This window comes from Ovis aries, chromosome 22, assembly GCF_016772045.2.
Source record: "Ovis aries strain OAR_USU_Benz2616 breed Rambouillet chromosome 22, ARS-UI_Ramb_v3.0, whole genome shotgun sequence".
Taxonomy (NCBI): domain Eukaryota; kingdom Metazoa; phylum Chordata; class Mammalia; order Artiodactyla; family Bovidae; genus Ovis; species Ovis aries.
This window is the reverse complement of record NC_056075.1, coordinates 46,387,320-46,406,452: the sequence shown is the minus strand read 5'-3', so window position 1 is coordinate 46,406,452 and position 19,133 is coordinate 46,387,320. Positions and strand designations below refer to the sequence as shown.

Sequence of the window (19,133 nt, the reverse complement as noted above, 5' to 3'; positions counted from 1 at the left end):
CCAATCAAACCAGCTGATTAAATTCATCAGCCAGGCACGCTACTCTCCCAAACCAAAATGTGTAAATGAAAAGCATTTAAGTCAGACACATCTAGCACGGCGTGCAGGGCACGGATGTGTCATTGCTTTGCCTGACTTGCATTTGACCATCAACCCCAGAAGAGACGGCTGTGTGTTCTCCCCTTGAATTTGAGAACTGCATTTTGGATTTGTTTAGCTGTAACTTGATGTACTCACAAAGGGCCATGTCACAGTGCCAAGATTCCTTTGCTAAGAATATTGCCTCTATAACCCGCTCTAGTATTCTTGCCTGGAGAATCCCCGTGGACAGAGGAGCCTGGCAGGTTACAGTCCCTGGGGTCACAAAGAACTGGACATGACTGAAGTGACTTAGCATACATGCACAGCTATAACTTGACCTACTTGCAAAGGGCCATGTCACAGAGCAAAGATGCTTTTGCTAAAAATATTGCCTCTACAGGCAATTGAGAACTCTATTTCAAAATGTAAAAACCGAATTATATGTGATCTATAGTCCTGAAGGGTATTCTTATTTGGAAAGGAAAACCAAATTTATCCTTCCTTAAAACTAAAAATAATCACCTCTCTGCCAACACTCCTGTCACAAATATCCACGCCGACGCTTCACATCGGATCATGGAGATGTAGCTGACCTTTAAACGCGTTGTAGAGACATTTTTATTCCCCAGCCCCAGAGACCCTCCAGAGTCCCTGCCGTTGGGGGTGGGTGTAGGAAGGCTCTTTTCTTCCCCCAGCTTCTGCGTCCCCCGAGGCTCCGACTGGGAGGTACATGCTCTCCAGTGCAATCAAGCTAAGAGGCTTCCTCTTAATAATTTATAATTAAATCAAAATACTGATTAAAAACAGATTTCCTTAATATGCCAGAACACCAGTGTAGATGAGCAGATTTATTAGTAAGAAGGATAATAAGTCCACAATTGAATTTCATGTGAACAAATTCAAGGAATCTTATCAGGATGAATCAACGCACAAAACGTATTTGGCTGCCATTTATAGCAAGCAGCTGGAGCCTCTTGTGGTGCTCCGGAAGAGGACAGGATAAGTGAGCACCCCCCCAGGGTTGACACCCCTCAGCCTCCTTTCGGGCTGCACTGGCACAAAGCGTGTTCAGCTGACAGCTGGGTCTACACCCAAGGTAAACTCCAGGCATCTCTTTCTGGCCGTTATCATCAGGAGGGCAGTGTACAGCTAAGATTTCAGACGAGATGGGACCTTTTACTTTCCCATGCATATTACTCTTGCAGATGGCAGCCTCCAGGGGCTAGTTGCAGTTTGTGCAGGTTCAGCAGGAGAAGATGCTCGCAGAAATTTTCTTGATTGCTGGGGGGTGGCAACGGCAGGCTGGGGATAACCTGCTGTGGGACGGGGAACATGTCCTGTCTATCCTAGAATGAAGGCAAGGATAGGGGTGTGGTCTCAAGGTGACAGCCCAGCCACTCTAGACACTGAAAGCATTTTGCTCTAGAATGGACCTTTCTCAAATGAGCAAAATGAAGTCTAGTCATTTCTGTAATTTTTTGTGTTGGTTTGACAAAACTCTTAATTGGCCAGATGCTTGACATCAAAGAAGCTACTTGCTGGACTAAAGTGAAGACCTTTTGGTTCAGGTCTTAGGAATGAATGAAGGGCGATTTGGCGGGTAAAACTGATCCTTTCAACTGGTCTCTGACATTGGTTAGTTATAGCTTTCTACAAGAAGGGTGGGATGGGGCCCTTGTTCTATGTCTGCTTAGGGCTGAACTGAAGCTATGAATAAAAAGATGCTCTGTGTAAACACTCCAACATATGAGGTGCTTAGCACATGAACGGAAGCCAGGGACTGAGGCCTGGAATGGTCTTTGGATTCCAGCAGGCTGAGCATCAAAATCTCTCAGGCAGATTCCTGAACCCATAGTCCTGATCTGGTCTGGAGCAGGTCCCAGGAATCAGAACATCTAAAGAGTTTCCCAGAGCCCAGAGCAGGAGGAGGACATCCCCAAAAGCCACACGTGTCTTCAGGTACGTGCTTAGTCGTGTCTGAATCTGTGTGACCCCATAGACTAGCCCGCCAGGCTCCTCGGTCCAAAGCATTTCCCAGGCAAGACTACTGGAGTGGGTGGCCATTTCCCTCTCTAGAGGATCTTCCCCACCCAGGGATGGAACCTCTGTATTTTGCGTTGGCTGGCAGATTCTTTACCACTCAGCCACCTGGGAAGCCCAACTCAACAACATGTTGAGTTGTTCAAAGTGAGCACGCGGCCAGCTCTCAAAATAGCGGTCCTATATGTGAAATCTGTTCCAGTGTGTCTCCTACACGGGTTCACGGCCTGCTGGTGGCACAGAGCACTTAGAAGCAACGCGAAACGCTCCAGGAGCACCGCCCCGGTGACCTCAGTCAGGCCTGTCATCAGCTGGGCATGGTGAGAGGGTCTAGGCTTTCATTTCTGTGCATTTCAGAAGACACATATGCGGGCACCTCAGTGGGCTTGTCTGAGCCTACACGGATTCATCCTCAGACCCACAGCAGGGAGGCTTCGTGAGACAGCTGTGTCTGTGGAAAGAGGGAGCTGTGCCTTTGAAGAAGGGGCTGGTGCTCCTGGCTGCAAACCTGGAAGAGCCCCACACACACAACTGGCCCCTGATGGACCCTGGCTCCCACCCCCAAGGGGCTCAACACCCCCTGCTTCAGCATAGGCAACAGCAGAGCCAGGAGCTGCCTGGAACTTAATAACCAGCCTTTGCAAGTGATTTTAGGCTCCGAGATGTGCTGATTGTACATCAGGGATGGAAACTCTGCCCAGGAATCCTTGGGATTCCCAGCAGGAAAACCTTGCTTTGCCCTGATGGAGCTTCAGGGAAAAAAAACAAATCAAACAAATTAACAAACAAAACCAGAAGAAAGCATCCCAGTAACCCCGAACTTCTTTCTGTTACTGACCATATGACTCAATTACTGATATTAAAATATGGATTTTCAAAACATCGGCAAATGAGAGCAAGATCACAGGTAATGTTTTGAATATGTATTTTTCATCACTCTTTGATTTAATAAAGAGGCTAGAAAACAGATTTTTTTTTCAACTTTCCTGTGAACTGCTTTAAAATTCATCCTTTAATATAGTTATTAGGGGTGATGACATAGTGCTGATATAAAGTTCTCTCTGGGGAACAAATTACTTTCTTCTGTAGGGCCTGAAACTCTTAAAATCCAATTTGCTGTAAAAGCTTACAGGGAAAAAAAAAATCAATATAACTTTTTGCAGACCAAACTAGTTTTTGTGTAGCAATGGTTTTACAGCCTTCAGTAGAGTTTTGAATTTTGTACCTTCTGGTTCCCACAACATCTAAAATGGAATCATTCAGACCTGTAAATCCTCTCCCTCTTTTTCTTAGTTAGAGACGGAGACTGCCTACACAAAGCTTATATCCTGTGCAAAGAAACCATTCTGTAAAAAGTCCCCTTAAATTCAGCTCCCAAGGTGTCTTGCCAGAGAAGAATTCCAAGGCCAAAGTGATATCAAATGCCTAAGTCACACCCATTAGGATGGCTGTTATAAAACAAAGAAAAAGAAAATCAGAAAATAACTGTTGACGAGGATGTGGGGAAATTGGAACCATGGTGCCTGCCTGGCAGCGGGAACAGAAAGCAGTGCAGCTGCCGTGGAGCAACGCGGCGCCTCCTCAGAAAGCTAAAGATCGATGCATCACACAACCCAGCAATCCCACTGCTGGGCACACATCCAGAGGAAGTCAAAGCAGGAGACAGCAGGTTTGTATAAACCCGTGTTCATAAGAACATTGTTCACAACAGCAAAAGATGGAAGCAACACAGGAGGCCATCAATGAAAGGACAGATAAGCAACACGCGGTCCATACAGACAGTGGAACATTCTTCAGCCTTGATACAGGACAACATGGAGGAACCTGGAAGACCTATGCCAACTGGAATGAGCCAGTCACAAAAGGACAAACAATATATGACTCTACTTATATGAGGTCCCTGCGGCTGCTGCTGCTGCTGCTAAGTCGCTTCAGTCGTGTCCGACTCTGTGTGACCCCATAGTTGGCAGCCCACCAGGCTCCGCTGTCCCTGGGATTCTCCAGGCAAGAACACTGGAGTGGGTTGCCATTTCCTTCTCCGATGCATGAAAGTGAAAAGCGAAAGTGAAGTTGTTCAGTCGTGTCTGACTCTTTGCGACCCCATGGACTGCAGCCCACCAGGCTCCTCCGTCCCTGGGATTTTCCAGGCAAGAGTACTGGAGTGGGGTGCCATTGCCTTCTCCGATGAGGTCCCTAGAATAATCCAAATAAGAGATGAGGGTTTGATCCCTGGTTGGGAAGATCCCCTGGAGGATGAAATGGCAACCCACTCCAGTGATCTTGCCTGGAGAATCCCATGGACAGAGGAGCCTGATGGGCTACAGTCCCTGGGGTTGCAAAGGGTCGAAAACGACTGAAATGACTTAGCAGGCACACACAGAATAATCAAATGCATAGAGACAGAGCGCAGGGTGGTGGTTTCCAGGGGTGGGGAGCATGGGGAATTATTGTTTATTGGGTGTCGAGCAGTTCTGCAAGGTGAGAAAGTTCTGGAGGTGATGGTGGTAATGGTTGCACAATGATGTGAATGGACTTGACACTGAACTGTGCACTTAGAAATGACTGAGGTCAACTATATGCTACATGCATTCTATCACAACAACACACACACACACACACACGTTATACATACAAAGTTAAGTACTTGTAACTTGGCTTGAAACCGAACAGGCCCACTCTGCCCTAATAGGTCCCGTAACCCACGTGCTGATGGTGAACGAGCCAGGACAGTGAGGCTCCAGGGAGGCCAGGAGCTGGTGCCCACAGAGCGCTCATCAGGAGGGAGAGCCGGGACTCCCGGGCTGTGGAGGGGTGCCGCCCAGGCACAGGGTGACCCTGGTCTCTGCCTCCCTCAGCTCTCTGCCCTCAGCCTGGCATGCGGGGCACAGATCAGCAGTGCCCTCTCTGCCTCCCAAGGGAGAAAAGGAAGCCTAAAGAAGCCAGCTGATGCTGGGCAAGATTGAAGGTGGGAGGAGAAGGGGACGACAGAGGGTGAGATGGTGGGAGGGCATCACCGACTTCAATGGGCATGAATTTGAGGAAGCTCCGGGAATTGGTGCTGGACAGAGAGGGCTGGCATGCTGCAGTCCATGGGTCACAAAGAATTGAACACAACTGAGCAAGTGAACTGAACTGAAAAGAGTCAGCTGCCCGAAGTCCAGAGCAGGTGGGCAGAGTTCCCACAGGAGCTGGGTCTGGACATTCCCACTACACCAGGCTCACAAAGACTCCAAAAGCACAGACACAGGAGCCAGGAACATCCCACGGAGCCCAGGACACCCTCTAGAGATTCCCAGACCACATCCCTTGAAGGAAGTACTGAGAGCCCTCAGGAGCACAAGCAGAAAAGCCCAAGAATATGCAGAAGTATCTGGAACACTCCCTGCAACCCTGACCGCCAGCAGAGGGGACAGGAGGGTGGGCACTTGGCGGTTCCCCACCCCCACCTGCCACACCACCCGCCTGAGACAGGCTGGGGCCACGACCTCTGGGAGTCACCCCTCGACCTCACCCCCAACATTCTGTTCTGTTGATACCAAAGATTTTCCAGCAGGCAATACACTGATTGAGGGGAGGAAACAGACCCAGCTCATTTGTAAGAGCGAACGTTCTAGGTGTTCACATTCATGACAATGGCCAGGAGTCCAGTTAATTGCAGTGGCGGTGGGTGGGTTTATCCAGTACAAACACGGTTGTGTGTACTTCGTGGCGGCTGGCAGGTGTGCTAAGGAGGCCCATAGGGATCTGGTCCCAGGCTCCACTTTCCCCACCCCGACCCTGCAGCTGCCGTGAGACGTTTACCTGCCAAGCAATCAGGTCCTTGAGCTTCTCGATCTTTTCGTGGGCCTCGGGGTGCTCCTGCAGGTACCGCTCGGTGAAGAAAGCCTGGTGGGGACAGAGAGAGTGGCTGAGCCCACCAACATACCCCGGCCGCAGGCAGTTTGGCACATCTGGAGTTCCCCAGGCCCGGGGAGAGAGCCGTGTGGAACACAGGACCACAGCCCTGCTGTCACCAGGCTCACGTCCCCCCAGGTGGGGCCCTCTCCACCAAAACATTCGGGAAGGTCAATACAACCTAAGGACTCTGTTCACTCACTGTGGAGGCCCTGTTCAGAGAGCCCAGCAAGGCTGCTGCTGACTGGCCCCCCGCAACCCCCAGCTCAGGTCATGGGCAGCAGCCCCCAGCTGCTCCCGGGCTGTGATCATCAGCCGGGCCTGCTCTGCACCTGAGGATGGCTGGGACGCAGCACCACCTCCCTGTCCCCTCACAGCCCACCTTCGGGCAGCGCCCTTCCTGCCTTGGTTTCCCCTTAGTCTAGACCAGGGGGGCTAGTGAACCCCTCCTGTGAAGAGCCTCAACTCTGCAGCCGTTGTATCCGGAAGACGGCTTCGGACACTAAGAAGCGGATGGCCATGGCCACATTGCAAACTCCATGTACAAAATCAGGCGGACCCTGTGTCTAGATCACCAGCCCATGACCTTCAACTTCGGCTCCATCTTACTATTTTTCCAGAGAGATCAGCTGGCTGTCCCCACTGCACCAGTCCCCCAGCTGCTCTAAATATTCTAATGCCGTTGTCTTCCACTACAACTGTATATTGTGGTCTTTAATAACCCCAGCTCTCTGGACAGTCAGGCGGGTCACTCTCCATCAGCACAGCCCGGTAGGGGAGTGGGGACAATGTCCAGGCCAGCCATGCCTGGGGTGGGGTCCTGACTGCTGGCGGCGGGCAGAAGTTGCCCCCGGGGAGTGGGCCCCGTTTGGCCCACTTCAGCAAGCCCGGCGAGGTCTCCGGGCTTGGAGGTGGGGTTTGGAGCTAGCCTGTCGCCGGGGGCGGGGCTGCAGCTAGGAAGCGGGCATGTCACGTGCCTTCTCGTAATTGGCAAAACCTCCCATGACCGCGGGGTCCACGATGCCGTTCAGGAGCATGGAGAGCGGGTTGATGGGAAGGCTGGGGTCGTCTAGGTGCTGCTGTACCATGCTGTTGATCTTGTCATTGGTCAGCTGCATGGTCTCGATGGCGTTCTCCAGGGGGCTGATCTCCACCTGCGGAAGCGGGAGGACAGGGATGACTCGGGCCGGCGGCCCCGCCCCGCCCCGCCCCACGCCGCGGGGGGCCCTCGCCCATGCCCCCCGGCACCTCGCCAGAGGAAGGGCATCCAGACTGTGGCCCGGGCTTCCTACTCCCTGTGTACGTTTCCTTCCAGCGGATCTTCGGGGCAAGGTCTCTCATCACCCAACAAGAGGAGCCGGGCGCGTGAGCGGCTTTACGCGCTTCCACTGACCCGGTCCCCACACGCAAAGTCCAAAGGCACGATGCAAGGTCAGCTTGTCCCGGGGCGCGCGCGCGCATGCTCATCTGCATACACGTGTGTGCAGGCATGTGTGTGCACGCATGGTCGTCCCAGGAAAACACAGCCCTGAGTGGTGCTTGAATACAGCTGCTTCACAGATGAGGGCTTTTAGCCATGGTCTTGTCCGCTGCTTGTTTTAAGGAATCTGGGGCAATCTGTCCTGTCCCTGAGGCAGGAGGTCTGGGCGCTTTGTAAGCCCCCCTGGACCTGCTTGGTTCGAGAAGTTGGGGGAGGGGTAGAGAGGTCCCGCCACAGTCTCCACCTGTGATCATGTGCCCTCCAGGGAATAAAAGAGCTCGCCCAGCGCCGGGGGCACAGCTTCAGTTGGATCTCACAGGCCTCCCTTGCAAACCTGATACCAGTCAGCAGGACCTTCAGGGCAGGAGGCAGGGCGGTCCACCTCAGGCCCACCTCTGCCCACACCACCAAGGCCCTTTTTTCACTGGAGGCCCTGCAAGGCTCTGTGATGCTCAGCCCCGCCCTCCTCTTTGGCTCAGCTCTAACTGCCAGGAGAATGTGACTGGCTTTAAAACAGTAACACCACCTTCACGCTGGGTCTCCCTCCAACAGACCCAAGGCTGGGCCCCTGAGCCACATCCAGGGGTGAACTCAATGTAAGATAAACTGGTCCTTGCCCTCCCCAAGGCCAGTGTGCTGGGGCCCCCCTCCTGTGCCAGGGACCCAAGGGTGTCTTTAGCAAATGGCAAAGAAGAGCAGCCTGTTTTCTTCTTGCTCCAGCCCCTGGGGGCTGTCTGAGAGGCAGAGGGAGGGATGGAGGTGCAGAGACACTCAGAGAACAGTTCTGCTCATGGCTAGATCCCAGAACGACACCCTCAGCTGCTAGGCAGGAAGTCCCTGCTTGTCAAAGAACGGTGTCCTAGATTCATCAAACCAAGAGGGTCAGCTGCTGCCCACACCGTATCCCATGCTGGTCTGTCCTGGGAGGCAGACCCTCGGCAAGAGGGGCCTGTGGTATTGACAGCGGGATTATTTCAGTCATGCTATCCGGGGATTATCCAGCTTCCAGCCCTCTTAGTTCACTAAAAAAAGGGCCAACACAGCCCATGGCAGAACCATATCCTTACAGAAAATCAGGGATTGCCTCTCTCCACCTCGAGCTGTTAAGCGCCTTCCTTGCACACCCTGGCTGGCTTGCGGAATCCCCGATTACAAACGGCTTATGGGCAGAGGCTCATTAGGAAGATAGGATTGTGCCTGTTTATGGAAGGGCCTCCTGGTTCATCTCCCACCCACGTACATCACCAGCTCCAAACGGTGCCAGCAAAGGCTTGCGTTTCTGCCACCTGCCACGTGTCTCCTGAGCCTTTTTCAGCTCAGGGCCCGCCAGGTGGCTATAGGGGCACAGAGCCCTAGGGCAGGCTTCAGAGCAGGAGGAGAGGGCGCTGGGGTTTGGGGAAGGGGAAGTTGCTGACCACAGGCATACTCAGCCAGAGGCCCAGAGCTCAGGTGGCGAGGACAAAGGTCAAGAGTGGAACCAAGGCTGGGTGCAGCCATAAGGTCTTAGGATGAATCAGGAGCATCCAAGGGGCCTCATGGTAAACTGAACGGTGAGAACCACCCTTCTGGCTAAGATTCTGCCAGGTAGATATCCAAGGCACTGAGGCACAGGGCAAAGTGTACATATTCTAATCAGATCATTCCATACCGGCAGTTGTCAGTATGCTGCTGCTGCACAAGAACCTTTGGCCCAACTCTGGTTCCTGTCATTAAAATTGTCCAATAGTAAGGCTTAGCTGATGAGATGCGAGTCATTCTTACTTTAAAAAGTGTGGGCGGCGGGGAGGGTATATTTGAAATGAGCAAGTACTATTAATCAAGTTGTTTGTCATGTAAATGACAATAAGACCATCAGGAAGAAAGATCTTAAAAAGGGTATATGAATTGGAATTTGTCTTAAACTTTTCACTTTGTTAGCAGAAAGAACTGTCAAAACAGCACAGTGAAGGCTGTGTTTAAATATTTTGTAAGAAGAGATGAAATCTTAATTCTCTGGTTTTCGTCTACATTAGAGGTGGCTGTGATTACAGCATGTCCACTGTGGTATCTGTGGGCAGGGAGAGAGATTCTGGGTTGCTAAGCCTGACGTGGTGTCTGCAGGGTGGGACAGGCCCCAGGAAGAGGCTGGGTCAGACCGCAGCAGAGGGTGACGGGCAGGCTTTCTGCAGGGTGTCCTTACCATAAAAACAGACTTGACCTCAAACCACCTCAGGATGCCAGGCAGCTTATACGCAGTGGTATAAATGGTCCTCTCGATCCACATATTCTGCAAAGGGAACACAGACCCACGGTGCTTAGAAGAAGGATGTTGCAGGCGGCTGACAGCTTCTGCCCTCGGGGGGATCTGCTAGGCTCTGGGAGGCAAGGTCACCAGCCACCCAGGGAACACCTCACGCTCTGCTGAAGCCAGACCATCACACACGACATGTGGTCCCCTGTCCCCTGGCCAACGGCGCCCACTTCCCTGGTATTTGGAAAAGAAAAATATAACAGACGAGTCAGGAAGAATTTTCTGCACCCAAACAGGGGAGGCTCCCTCTGAGTGAGCAGATTTTTGGAAAGGCTCTGATGAGTTTAACGTTAGCCTTATTGAGTGTTCAAAAGAAACCCAAGGAAGCAAATCCGTTGAGGAAGATGGGGCTTCGTAAAAGTGATGTCTCACATTCTAATAAAATCAGTTAGCATTTTAATGATTTTTTTCTTTGTATAACATATATTTACGTCAGAAAATAAAGATATGGAAATAGAAGGCAGAAAAAGGAAATGGCAACCCACTCCAGCATTCCTGCCTGGGGAATCCCATGGCAGAGGAGCCTGGCGGGTACAGTCCATGGGGTTGCAACAGTTGGACATGACTTAGCAACCAAACCACCACCATCACCACCCAGAGATGACAACCTAAACTTTTACTATCTATTGTTAAGCGTACTTATTAAGCATTCATAAACGTGTATATGTGTATTTTCAGTGAAAATACCATTTAATAATCTGCAATCTTCCTAAAGAAGTTTCCTAGGTGACACAGTAGTAAAGACTCTGCCTGCCAATGCAGGAGATGCAGGTTTGATGCCTGGGTCAGAAAGATCCCTTGGAGCAGGAAATGACAGCCCATTCCAGCATTCTTGCCAGGAAAATCCCATGGACAGAGGAGCCTGGAGGGTTACAGTCCATGAGATCACAAAGAGTCGGCTACAACAGAGTGCGCGCGCGCACACACACACACACACACACACACACAAGCTTGCACACACTTCCTGAAATGGTACATCTCAGATTGAGGGAAATGTATATAAGCTGATACACATAATTCCACCTCTGTCCCGTGGCTGCCCTGAACTCCACTGCGGAGTAAACAGTGACCCTTCCATCCCGCCCCCTGCTGCAGGATGTTGAGCTGGTGGTGTCCTTTGCCAGCGAAAGCTCCCAGTAATAGAGAATCACTGAGTCTGTCCAAGTGGTCCAGATACACAGAGACGGCATAATGCAGTGGCAGCATTTCCAGAAAACTAGGCTAGAACTTGGAAAGCATTCTCCCCAGACCTCAGACTGCTGGGGAGGGGAAGGAGCAGGCCCTGGTGCCCCCAGACACAGGCTCCTGCTGCCCCCAGGGGCTGGCAGTCAGGGGCCGGTCTGGAGACAGCAGTCTGCACGTTCGGAGCTGCCTGCAGCCACAGCTCATTATTCTCCTCCCCAACGCCTCAAGCCAGCACCCTCCTAGAGGCCTTCAGGCTCCACACTGACTCCTCTCAGCCTTCGTCCTCTTCTTCTCTGGCCATGGGTTCCAGAAAGTCATCCCCTGGCCATGTTTGGATGCCCTGAGCTGCTCTGAACTCCCCGGCTGGCCTGGTGGGGCAGTACGTAGACTCCCCACCTCGGGCCCCAGCCTGGCTTCCTGCGGCCACCAAACCTGCATGCTTATCTGGAAGCCAGGAGCTTTGTCAGGCCCATGAAGGACTAAACCCCGTGGCTTCTGAAAGCCTCATCTGCGTGTGAGAGGACCTAATGGGGCCATTACGGGATTTCAGGGCCATTTAGAAAAAGCCCGGCTCTGAGGCTTAGCGCAGCCCCAGTGTCAGGAGCCGAGGTTATTCTTAGCTCTGCTCCAACGGCTGCACGCTTGTCGGCAATTTGCCTGACCTCCTTGTGTCTCTTCCTTCACAGTATGAAAAACCTACATGGCTGTGAGATGTGAGAAGCGTGAGGGAAATTCAAGGAGGGCCCGTACATTCTGCCTGGAGGATGCTACATCACGGATCGAGTTACTGCTGAGATGATCAGAGCAGAGATTTCCGTAAAGCCCGGCCCTGGCCTGGGGGAATGGGAGCAGACCTGTCCCTCTTCCCATCACAGACGATGCCACAGTGAAACCCATCACCAAACAGGAGCAGGAAGCCACAGCAACCAAGAAAGAGGGGACTGACAGGGTTTGAAACAACCAGTGTTGACATGGGGGAGCTGCCTTAGAATTTCCCGATTCTGAGCTCCTGATTGACACACAGAGGAAGCTGGGCTGGGGGAGGAAAGGGGCTTTCAGGAGCTGTGGCTAGAGGCCCACAGGTGTGGCCCTGAGGATGGAAAGATCACAGGAAACAGGGAACGTGGTGGAAGCTTTGCTGACAGCGCTCTGAGCTGCCCTTTGAGTCAGCAGGCGCTACTTCAGCTTTGTCCTCCTGCACCCCCAGATACCTGCAAGCAAGGCGCCTGCCAGGGGTCCTCAAAGCAAATGCTGCCTTGAAATGTGGGCCAATCTAGGGATTTCCAGAGGAGGTTTTCAGGGCAGTAAGAGAGAGAAATAATGACATTTTAAACAAACAAACAATGTTTGATTTCATGCCTTTTCAAAATGGAATCCATTAAACTGGTTGTGCATGTATTTTATTTCTATTTATTTTTTGTTTGTTGTTTGTTTTTTCGGCTGCACTGGGCAGCATGCAGGATCTTAGTTCCCCGATCAGGGATGGAATCCCGTGTCTCCTGCATCGGGGGTCCAGAGTTTTAACCACTGGACTTACAGGCCAGTCCCTGTGCCTATATATGTTTTTAAAAGGCTGCAGGAACCTGTGTTAATATTCCCAGGTCTCTGATGCAGTGTTTTTAACAAGGCACAGACGTTTAGCAACGTGTGGAAACATTTGTGATTGACTGTCATACCTGGGAGATTGCACCTTGCACCCCGTGGGTGGAAGCTGAGGATGCAGTTAAACATCCCTCGAGGCTCAGGACGGTCCCAGGCCTTTGCTCAGCTGCCCAGGGGCACCCCGCTCTGGCATGTGGTGCCAGAGTGAAGTTCAGGCTGGGCACTGCAGAGTGAGCAGAACTCTCCTCCAGGCTGCGTGCCCGAACAGCAGAAAGCCACGTAAGCACACGGTGCCTCCGTGAACTTCTTTATAACAGATACCAGCACCTGCTCCAGGACTCAGAGCCCAGAGGGAGGCTCAGGTACACGCGGGAGGGAGGCGAGTGTGCTCTGAGCGCAGGAAGACTCTAAAAGTGCCAGTCACCTTCTTACAGCATCACAGCGTTACTTGGTGACAGCGTCTGTGTAATGGTCATCATTGCACTGAATTTGGAGGGGTCAAATGTCAGGATCTCTGTGCATAACACACACAGGCATCAAACCCTGCATTGTGGGATCTCTGAGGACATGTTTTTTTTTTTTTTTTTTTTTGATGGGCAGTTTTGTGAATGGTGGTATGAGGTTGGGGGGAGGGAGGCCATTTTTGCTTTTTTACCGCAAATTCGTTGTCTGGGTTTTTCTCTCCCTTGCGGATCGGACGAGAATATTCAAATCGCTGGACTTCGTTGACTCTGTAGAAACTGCAGAGACAGGGACATCATTAGCTGCTTCACCAGAGAAGCGGCCGATTTGCTTTTAGCCCTGGGCTCTCGTCTCCCTACACGTCACTGCATCTCTTAAACACCTCCAACCTTGACCTAGAGCGGTAGCTGGGTTGTTGCTCCCCACCAGCCTCACAGGAGAGATGTTGGCAGGTGGAAAAATTACCTTGGATTCTTTGCCTCATCTCTGTCCCTGCCAACGCTCAGGGGAGAAGAGATGCTGAGTAAGAGTGAAACGTGCAAAAACTGAGGAAAGGTGAGGCAAAGGAGAGAGGAAAAAAAACCCCAAAACAAACCTTTGTTCTTCATTCTTGTGTTTGTTATTTGAAAGTTTTAATTCATGCATCAATAATCAATGTATTAAATAATTTACTAAGCTTATTGAACTTCTAAGAATGCATCCTGATTATGTTTTAAAGGTTTTGTATATTTTAACTGCAGATCTATGGAAGGCAGATTCTGCAACCACCAAGGGTGGCAGACGCGGATGGACAGTTGGCCTTTCTCCCGTGGGGAGGAGGTGGGTTTCATGCACACCCCAGAGGCAGGCTGGGAGGCTTACTCATCTGCCTGCTCTGAAACACAGGGGGGCATTCCACCCCAAAGGGAAATACAGGAGCGTGTCCATGGTTCACTATCACTTAATGCCTCTCTGTGAGAAAAACATATGTTGCAAACTTAAAAATCTAAGCTTCATTCCTCAAAAAGTCGAGTCCTGCTTTATTCCCCATGTTTGCTGAAGAAAGGTTAAAGAAATGGTAGTGAATTTTGCAGAAGAACCCAACCTGCCAAACTGCAGGATGTAAAACAGCGTATCCTGTGCATTAGTTGGCCATCAATGAGGTTACTTTTTTCCAGCAGAACAAGGACCAAGTAGAAAAAGAAACCCTTCACATCAAAGAGACATCTAGGGTATGTGTTTCTACACTGCTGCTAAGTTAGGGGCAGTTCAATGCAGACACATACAGTCTCACTCAGATTCGGACACCTGGCCTGTGAGTTTGAAAATCCACCTCTGAGTCCCATATTATGGAATCACCCTGCAGTAGAGGGGAAGGGTCTCTTCACCCGGCACCTGGTTCTCCATCAGGAGCGTATGTCTGAATCCCTTTGCCTGCCTTCTGGGATCCAAACACTCAGGCCACCATGCAGGTACACAGACTCAGATCTCAGGCTGTGGGGCGGGGCCTGTGCCCTGGAGAAAAAGTCTAAGGGGGGGGTCTCTCACCTGGTGGGTCAAAAGGAGACTGGAGTACGCCCTCCTTCCCCTGACTCTCCTTGTCTCAGTCCCAGGTAAGGGATGGCTTCCCACCCTCCCAGCCACACTTGTTAACAACATCTGCCTTCCCTACTTTGATGCTGAAGAAAATTAGCTTCCCCTGCTTTTCAAAGTAAACAGAGCATCTGAAAAGTTCATCAAAGGCTGACATACATCCTTCCACAGGTGAAGTTATGAAAAAGAGATCTGTGTACGCCTCTTACCACCCTCCTGTTGGGTCAGGGAAATGGGTTGATTACCTTACAATCTGCTCTGACACGGGCCTATGAAATTTAGGAGGCAGATCAAGTTTGGGCTTTACTGTGAAGCACTGAATATCTGAAGGTCAAATGTTAAGGTCATCAACCCCACGTACACCCAACCATCTGAACCAATGGCTTGGCCATCATTTTCTATCCCATGTGGTTGTCTGAAAGGATACATTGGCCAGGAGAGTTTTTAATGTCGTCGCCTGGTGGAGACGTTGTCTTCATCTTCTCAGCGTTTGGAAACTGAGTCAGTAGCCGAGCTTCAAAATCCTCTCGACGTTCATATTCTTTCCCTCGATAAATGAACACTTTCCCCTGCAAACAATGACAAGCATTAAACGACCCCCCAGGGATTGGGCCAGGAAAAGTGCACACATAATTGCATTGATCTCCAGAATGGGCTGGACAGTGTTTTAAGTGTCACTGAATCAAAGAACAGCTTGTAATTGCAGGGGTCTTACTAATCAAGAACTCGGGAACAGAAGACAGGTTAAGTGGATACTGTTGAAGCAGCACTAAACACAACATTATTGAAGTCTAGTTATACACTTCAGCCTTAACAGCAGTAATCAATTGACACAATCATGAAAAACCAAGTGAGTGATTAGCATCCAAATCCTAGCGGGCAGGAAACGGTCAGACGGGATAAAGGCACTACTGCAAATGGAGAATGGGGTCCATATCTTCTTCTTGTTTCCAGGTGGTGGTTGTTGTTGCTGTTGTTGAGTCACTCAGTCGTGTCCGACTCTCTGTGATCCCGTGGACTGCAGCGTACCAGGCTTCCGGTCCTTCACCATTTCCCGGAGCTTGCTCAAACTCTTGTCCACTGTGTTGATGATATCATCCAATCATCTCATCCTCTGTCGCCCCCTTCTCCTCCTGCTTTCAATCTTTCCCAGCATCAGAATCTCTTCCAATGAGTTGGTCTTGGCATCAGGTGCACAAAATATTGGAGCTTCAGCTTCAGCACCAGTCCTTCCAATGAATATTTAGGACTGATTTCCTTTAGGACGGACTGGTTGGATCAGTTTGCAGTCCAAGGAACTCTTAAGAGTTTTCTCCAGCACTACAATTTGAAAGCATTGATTCTTTGGCGCTCAACCTTCTTTATGGTCCAACTCTCACATCCGTACATGACTACTGGAAAAACCATAGTTTTGACTATATGGACCTCTGTCGGCAAGGTGATGTCTCTGCTTCCATAAGCAGTTTTCACTTTGCCAGAGAATTAGGAGAAAGCATGAAGTTAAGGTGGGGCCTTGGAGCCTGAGCATGACTTTCCAAGCTGACTCCTATAGGTCACTGCCAGGAGATGAGCAGAACCCAAGGGACAGGGGTCCAGACAAAGCAGAGAAGCCCAAGGGTCCTGGTGCTGAGAGGCTCTCATATGAGCAGCTCTGAGGAGTTTTTCAGGTTTTGGGGCTCAAATGGCACCCAAGACCCTCCTGTGGCGTCCCAAACGATAACAAACAAGGGGTAGAACCCTCTCCAGTCTGCTGACCGGAACCCGCCGTGCGAGGGCTTGTCTCAGCCTGACCCAGCAGCGGGCCCCCCGTGAATTGTGGACGTGCTTCCTGTCCGAGGCTGCTCAGCGAAGCTGGTCAGTCCTGGGCCCGGGCACCCAGCACAGCACTGGAGCTGCGCCCGGCCTTGCTCTGCGGCTCTCTGCTGTTGTGAACAGTAAGGGGGTCACGCCGGTGTCACCCAGCTAGTCGGCAAGGTTCCTGCCTCTGCCCAGAGAGCCCGCAGCTGGGCCGAGTCTACTTCCTGTGTGATGACCTCAGGAAATGAATGCCCTTCCTTGACTTAATAAAAGTCAAAGGGAAAAAAAGGTCCAGCGGGTGGTGGCTGGACTCCCCTCACTGAAAGTTTGGAGCTGTCTTATGGACAATATTCCGTCAACGACAGAGCAGAGCATGTAGCGTTCTCCTCCCAAAGACTGAGTTTGGTCCCTCTCCAAGGCCACGTCTGTCACCTCCGTAAATTCTGAAGAGTCCACCTAGGGATTGTTTCGGCTGGAGACCTTGAGGTGGGTGACCGGGAAGCCCTCCTCTCCGCTCAGGCTGCCTCGTTGAGACCTGTCTGCTGATACAGTCACTCTGTAAGTATGTCAGTAAGGAAAGTTCTGGTTCTAAGAAAAACAGGTCTCTGTACCTTCATGGATTCAACATGGGTATTCCGAGCAGTAACTGAGTCATGAAAAAAGGTGTTGTTAACGGGTAGCATGATGCTACAGCTCCAGAAGGTTCCTGAATTTTCCCCTCCCCACCCATCTGGCCCCATCTGAGGGTGGTCTCAACATCACCAACTGCAACAAGGAAGGAACCATGAGCAGAAGCCACAGGGCTCGAGGAACCAGAGGCTGGGAGCTCTTGGTTCTCCTCCCTGGACTTGGTTGTTGCTTCCATCAGGGATTGTCGGGCAAGAGGCTCCAGGCCGGCTGGTCAGGAGTTAGGGGCAGCCTTGTCATCTGCCCTGACCCTGGAGGGACACCAGTGTGGAGGAGGGGAGGAGGGAGGGGGTGAGGAGGGGAGGAAGGGGGTGGGGATGAGGGGGAAGAGAAGACAGACAGACCAACAGTTGGATCCTGCGGTCTCAGCTCAAAGTCAAAATAAAATCTGTCTTAAAAAAACAAAAAAATAGAGCTCCTATGAGGCTCCATTTTTCCCCTTCCCCTAGTCCAAAGTTATTCTGAGTCCTTTTAAATCACAAAAGAGGGAACAATTTAAAAATTGAATGCTTTTTTTCCCACTTTGTGCTTAGGTATGTCTTAACACACCCATTACAAGAGAAAAATGTTCTCTTTTCTCTAAAAAAATAATTTCAAGTAGAAACCAAAGTAATACGTAGTCTTAATTAGAAATATAAATACACAGCATGAGCATCTTTTAAGGCTATAAAAAGGCAAACATTTCAAAAATTCAGGATGATTTAATGTATAACAGGCTAGGACAAAACTAGCATGCATTTATTAGGCTTTACACTCGAAGGGAGACGTAATAATAAAAGTGTATATAAAGGCTTTAATAGAAAAACACTAGTGAGTTATAGATGGAAACACTAACAACATTTTCTAGAAACATCAATTACTTTGCATTCTGAAGTGTTCCCTTCAAGCCTGAAAAGAGGAGGGCAGTGTAGGTATAGTCAAAGATATTTATTCCTTGTAAGAACCATAAATATTAATATAAATGCAAAAAGCTCCACATGTGATCAGTTCTGAAAGAAACACAAAGGGGAGAGCCAGCAAGTCAGTCCTCTGAGGCTGCGCCCCCAGCGCCACCCGAAGCAGACAAATATCCTGCCCCCTTTCTTGGAACTGCCAATGGCATCGTCAGATCGACCCCGGACAGGTAGCCTGTGAAGTATAATGAATACATTGCTGTAGCCCCACAAAACCAGCCAGGTGTGGCGGGAAAGTCAGTTCAACGTTAATCAAGCCCTTTAAGCTAGTTATTCCTGCTCTGCATCGTCCTTTCGACGGGCAGGTGACCCAGTGTGGTCCCTGGAGCATGGGTCTCACACACCCTCCCAGGAAATCCCTGGCATCAGCTGGCTCGGGGACCAAGAGGTGCTCCGCCCACAGGGTTGCCAGGTCAGGACGCCGAGACAGAGTGTGGTGGCCTTAAGTCCTAGCAGTGTCCACAGAGGGCGGCACACACTCCACACCCAGCACCACTCAGCTCAGCGGGATGCAGGGCTTGTCTCTCCCTCTCGATCTTTCTTAGACACACACACAGAGGTATATGTACAGATTCATACACCTTAATCAAAGCCTTATTCAGTAAATTAATTAAAGATTGGCTTTTAGCTTAATGCTGAAATCTTCTTAATTCAGGGCTATAACCAAACATCTTTTATTCATTCTTTGGAAGGGAGGACTTTCTCCAGAATCTGAGTTTCTAATCAACCACTCTCTTCAGTGTTCATGGCCAGAGCTGCATGACCAAGACTTCGGGGTCAAGGAGAGAATGACAGGGAGCGACAGGGACAGCCCAGATGCCCCAGCCACCCAGCCAGGACCCTGCGTGTGTGGATCAACCGACAGGTCACCTCCTGGAGCAGGTCAGTCCTGCACGGGCCACCTGCTGATATTTCTATAAAGAATGACAGGTTTTCAGCAAGTAAGTCCCTTTTGCTGGTGCCAGTGTGAAGGGATATCTTATACCCTCAGGGACACCTGGGGGTTCGGAAATGCTGGGGCCAAAGAAACACACGTTTGAGGTTGGGAGAGTCTCCTAGCTGGATCTACCTGCCCCAGATATCTGGGAGA

At 50.7% G+C, this 19,133-nt stretch overlaps 1 protein-coding gene across 2 annotated transcripts in view; it reads right to left on the bottom strand.

Annotated features, from left to right (window-relative positions):
• The window catches only part of DOCK1 (dedicator of cytokinesis 1), a 569,019-nt gene that overhangs the window by 24,192 nt on the left and 525,694 nt on the right, over positions 1-19,133 (bottom strand). For both annotated transcript variants that reach the window (XM_015103500.3, XM_042238527.1), the window contains exons 41-46: positions 15,034-15,175; positions 14,852-14,930; positions 13,228-13,312; positions 9,675-9,761; positions 6,993-7,169; positions 5,923-6,006 (exon numbers count right to left, since the gene is read on the bottom strand). In XM_015103500.3, coding sequence (XP_014958986.2) covers positions 5,923-6,006; positions 6,993-7,169; positions 9,675-9,761; positions 13,228-13,312; positions 14,852-14,930; positions 15,034-15,175 — 654 coding nt within the window. The remainder of the gene's footprint in view (positions 1-5,922; positions 6,007-6,992; positions 7,170-9,674; positions 9,762-13,227; positions 13,313-14,851; positions 14,931-15,033; positions 15,176-19,133) is intronic.